The sequence below is a fragment of the Montipora capricornis genome, chromosome 3 (genome assembly GCF_036669925.1).
Source record: "Montipora capricornis isolate CH-2021 chromosome 3, ASM3666992v2, whole genome shotgun sequence".
Classification (NCBI taxonomy): Eukaryota; Metazoa; Cnidaria; class Anthozoa; order Scleractinia; family Acroporidae; genus Montipora; species Montipora capricornis.
The window spans coordinates 25,979,841-25,984,840 of record NC_090885.1 but is presented as its reverse complement, the minus strand read 5'-3'; the positions used below and the strand labels follow the sequence as shown (position 1 = coordinate 25,984,840).

Genomic DNA, 5,000 nt, shown 5'->3' with positions numbered 1-5,000 from the left:
CTTCATCAAGGATCATGCATTCCGCCTTTTGAAACCAGGAGGAATTCTCACATACTGCAATCTCACTTCATGGGGAGAGTTGTTAAAAACAAGCTTCAATGATGTTGAGAAGATGTTTGAGGAAACACAAGTCTCAGAGTTACTTAAGAGTGGTTTCCTACGAGAAAACATATCCACTGAAGTCATTGAAGTTGATGTGGATCCCAATTGTCGCTATTACAGCCACAAGAAAATGATTGCTCCAAAAGTCATAAAGCAGTGAACTAAGGACTTAACTGCATTGTGTCTGTAACTGACAGCAGTGAAAATTAATTAATTGATCTGTTATTCAATTTTACCTCAGTTTTCAAGTTTTCCTAGGGGAAATCCCTTCATACATTTTTTTTTCATTTCCATGCCCCATTAGGTTCTTTTTGCTAATCATGTCAGGTCCCACAGAGCTCTTAACCTCTTATTTCCTTGGATTTGTTGATAGGCCTCAGATTAATGGGCTTGTTTCAAATTCTGTGAACAAAAAGCAAATGAGTCGAGGAAATAATTTGCATTTTCACAAAAACTGAAAATGACTTCCCTAAAACTTAACTCTGTCTTGATATTCTTGTGCAATTCAAAAGAAGCCTATTGTGTATGGGATCTAATCCAAAGGGCAGTTGTAACTGCTTCTGTTACTAAACTTAGGTCACTTTCCACTTACCCTCATTCACTTTTTCCCATCACTCTCTTCTATTCAAAAGCTGGATCACTACAAAAGCACTTTTGAATGCCATACACGTGAATTCCCTAGCCCTAACCCTAACAATACATGCATTTCTTGAAACACATCCATTTGGAACTGTGTTTGTTCTTATGCAGAAGCTGATACTAAAATTTGACGTGTAAAAACTGTAACTGAATAAATCATGGTTGGAAGCGTGATGGAGATTGCTGGCTTAAATTTTTATCCTGTCAGTGGTGCTAAATCAAGGCATTTCTTTGCCAGTCTTCACTCAATTAACTTTATTAACACCACCTGGTGTGTGTTGTGTGTTCCAGTGAACCTTGGTGCAATTTCAGATAAATGTAATCCACATCCACTTGTTAAATTTTATCCAAGTTATAAACCTTTCCTTTACAACAGAAAGGGGTTGTTTTGGTTTAGATGGAGGGTTGAACTTCGTGAAAACATCCTTTTAAAAAAAATCCAATATAGATGGCACACATGGTTTGAGAATTCTGCTCCAAAAACCTCGTCAAACACTTTCATTAAAATAATCGTAAAATTTAATAACAAATAATCACATATCATCCTGGGTGTGTAACAGATGGGTTGTGCCAACTTTTTCACAGGTCCTATGTAGCAAGAATGAAGTGTGCTTTGGCAGAGAGTAAGGTGACTGATTTATATATCTTCCTTTTTTTTTTTTTGATAATATCCATGACCAAGTAGTCAAGTCATTGTATTATCTCTACCTAAGCACTTCATCTGTTTGGCACCCCCTTTAAAAAGGAAAATGACAAAGAAATGTGTTATTCCCACAATATACTCCTTCCTGTCTCCCACACAAGAAGAAACAACTTGATTATTAATGTCTTTTATTAAGAGTTTGGCCAGCACCAACTCCACCTACAATTACAGGTTTTTACAAAACCAGAACATAAACAATACTATTAACACACCAGCGCAAATACTTTGACACCAACGTGAACTACGTTCTATAAATAGTAAACAATGAGCTGGCCTGACAAAGATGGACTGGCCACAAGACAGATAAAACACTCCAAATAAAGGCTTGCTTACAAATACCCGCTGGACAACATGCACCAATATTAGTAATATACATGTATACTGACGTGATAAGTAACAACCACGCAATGCTACTTAACAGTGACATATTACTGCATCCCAACACCAACAGTGACGGAAAATAGAACAAGTGACGTCACCAACTGTGGTACACACACAAGCACATGTGCAACAGGTCACCGCCATGACGACGAACAAACGTACACAGTCAAGTGATCTAGGCAAGACAGAGACAAGGAAACAAGTTAGGGGCATTGATGTACAAAGCAAAGAAACAAGCACTCACTACAGAAGTCTCAGTGGAGTAAAAAGACCAGTCACAGACTTTCCAAGATTATTCTCTGTACTATGTTTGTGGAGACAGTAATAATTATTGTCGGTTTCTGGATTCTTCACATGGTCTGTCCCTAGAAATAGTCTGATCAAACCCGATGCTGTGGCACTCTAACTTTATATAAGACGTGGATTCTTCACAGGGTCTGTTCACAATTAAAAGCGCTATGGATGCATGCATCAATTCACATATTGATAGCAATGCAACAATGACAACTTAAGAAAGTTCCGTAATCTTTTTGGGGGAATATGTGCCTGACTACAACTAGCACAATCATTCATGACCCTGGTAAATTTTAAGTCCAGTCCACCAACAGTCCTTTCAAGACCACAGACACCCACACAATACTTCTACATGTAATAAATTTTAAAGAGAATATGAATAATTGAATGAGCAATGGAATTCAAAGCATTTTTGACTGGCTCACTACATCTCTGTTATCAGCTGGTATACTGTATGACTGCACCAAATGCTGTCAAGCACCAAAATTTGCTATGGGAAGAGAAGTTCAAGTATCCAACATGCAGAGGTATTATTTCCCATCTCTGGTGGAATAAACCCTTTTGTTATATAGCTGAATTTTTCCCTGGTCCAACAGTGTGCGCTCTCATTGGTTACTTCGAGGTCATGACATCTAACAATAAAATTGTTGCCCGCCAAGAGTCTCTGAGCGGGCAACAGTACAAAATCTATGACATCAGAGTGTAACAGTGCACTGTTACCTGCGAATGTTGACCGACGACAGCCGTTGCTGTTGCACGTTTTTCTTTTTGTGCTATGTAACAAATCACTTAATGACTGGTCCCAAGGGAAACAGCTCATTTTCTTTCCCTCGGCTGTGCCTCGGGGAAACAGTGAGATTCTCAGGAAACAAAATTACCGGTAACTATTTCCCTCGGGACCAGTCATTAAGTGTTTATTGTTAAAGGGTGAGTATGTTGCACTATTTTTACCACACTGAAAATCTAACGGACACTGTTCTGTTGACAGCAGCTACAAAAATAAAGACAAAACTTTTAATGCACAGACTATCTTTAGCTTCTTTTAGCAACAAATGGCTAAAGAAAGTGTTTCATGAAAACTTGAAAACATGGGGTGAACATTTTACAGTTTTTGTCATGCAACTTGAATGTATAGCATCAATAAAACAGAAGTTGGGTGACCCATCTGTTCTACATTCACTTGGATCATGCAAGACCATGTAAGAAATACATGTAAAGTTGGAAAGGATTTGGAAGCCATGAAGGTGTCTAGAGATTAAGTTTATTGAATATTGACCATAAAATCATTACAAATTCCATGAAAGTGTCCCTATAAATAGTGGTATAAAACAAAACGCTGCGGTACTCTGATTCCATATATTAGAGGTGAATGCCCAATCCACATGGTGCAGAGGAAGGACTGGTGAGAGGTGCAAGCTATTATCAACCCTGCTTCAAAATTAAGCTTTCCATAAGTAAATTTAATCAACTTATCTTGGACAAGACTGAAGTTATTTTTCTTCAGTGATGAGACATCAAACTTTTCTGAATTTTGAGATTGCTTTGTAGAGAGAGCATAGAAAACTCATTTAATGAAACTGCAAAACTGAAAACTGAAATCCAAAGACTCTCAGCAAAAAATCATCCCAGACAATGAAACAACTTGAACAGTGTTTTTGAAAAACAAAATTAACATCGGATAGATGAAGAAAATTCAATCAATTCTTTATGTCCAGTTTTAATCCAAATTTTGCCTTTCAGCTGAGGAAACTCACCTTCAGAAGAACATAAATTATTGTGACAAAACAAATTCAGATTTGTAAATAACTAGGTACTGTCTTTTCACAAGACTATGCTATGAAAATTAATAAAATATATATATTTGCTACAATTCAGATTTCACATGTGGATCTTTTCAAGTCTACACCATCATGACATTAAACTCCAACACAGGAGTGACAGATGGAAAATACAATTCAAGAGACTCAAGAAAAAGACAATGGGGGTCTCTTACAAGCATGACCTCCAACCACCAGAGGGTGCTGCATCCCTTACCATCCCATGTCCTACATGGTTTATCAAACTTATCTCAGACAAGACAGTTAATTGACTCACCAGATATTAGTAGGGTCTGTTCGCATCTTTGGGTCTCTTAAGCTGCACTTTTAGTCGTTTTGTCCCAATCTGAAAACCATGCATGGCCTGTATAGCTGCTTGGGCTGATCCTGGGTTATCGTAACTTACAAAACCTAAATATGGCAAATATGAAATCAAAACCAAGAATTGAAACTTAATCAATGGATTTAAAGACAACCTTGAGAAAAGAGGCATATGCCACTCACCGAAACATTTGCTTAGATTTGTAGCTTTATCTATGAAAACTTTTGCACTTAACACACTGCCAAATGGTAAAAATGTCTGCATCAAATCTGCATCAGTGAATTCTTGAGGTAAGTGATAAATAAATAAATTAGCTCCCTCAGGGCCTAAAAGGGAACAAGATATAGTGAAGTAAGTTGCTGCAGTAGTTATGGCACTGGACTTGTTTTGTGTGTGCATGCCAGTAAATCCCAGAAATGCTCCTCTAAACATGAAAACATTATCCTTCAGTGGTCCCAAATAATTTGAAACATGAAAACTTCTGCAGTAATATATTACCTTCCTTCTGAGGTTGTCTTTGTAATTGTTGCTGTTGAAATATGGCTTGACCGTAAACACCAGGAAATGTTGCTGCAACGAAACAAAACAGTCACCATCATCATCGATACAAACAACTTAACATTCGAGTGAAGTACATGTAAGTGACGGTTGAGTGAGAATTTCCACACTACATTTTTCACTTTATTAAAGTTAAGTGCATTCTTTTCAGTACAACCCTTTCCAATGAATCAATCAATCTTAA

General features: G+C 37.3%; 2 protein-coding genes across 6 annotated transcripts in view; one reads left to right on the top strand and one right to left on the bottom strand.

Moving 5' to 3' along the window:
• The window catches only part of LOC138042661 (guanidinoacetate N-methyltransferase A-like), a 2,675-nt gene extending 1,754 nt beyond the window's left edge, over window positions 1-921 (top strand). Inside the window, exon 2 of the mRNA XM_068888612.1 lies at window positions 1-921. This exon is cut by the window's left edge and continues 106 nt beyond it. Coding sequence (XP_068744713.1) covers window positions 1-262 — 262 coding nt within the window. The 3' untranslated portion in view covers window positions 263-921.
• A 634-nt stretch (window positions 922-1,555) lies between these two features.
• The window catches only part of LOC138042659 (CUGBP Elav-like family member 3-A), a 20,081-nt gene continuing 16,636 nt past the window's right edge, over window positions 1,556-5,000 (bottom strand). For 4 of the 5 annotated variants that reach the window (XM_068888608.1, XM_068888606.1, XM_068888607.1 and 1 more), the window contains exons 10-13: window positions 4,757-4,828; window positions 4,441-4,584; window positions 4,214-4,347; window positions 1,556-2,000 (exon numbers count right to left, since the gene is read on the bottom strand). In XM_068888608.1, coding sequence (XP_068744709.1) covers window positions 4,220-4,347; window positions 4,441-4,584; window positions 4,757-4,828 — 344 coding nt within the window. In that variant the 3' untranslated portion in view covers window positions 1,556-2,000; window positions 4,214-4,219. The remainder of the gene's footprint in view (window positions 2,001-4,213; window positions 4,348-4,440; window positions 4,585-4,756; window positions 4,829-5,000) is intronic. The other variant, XM_068888610.1, reaches the window with a different exon arrangement.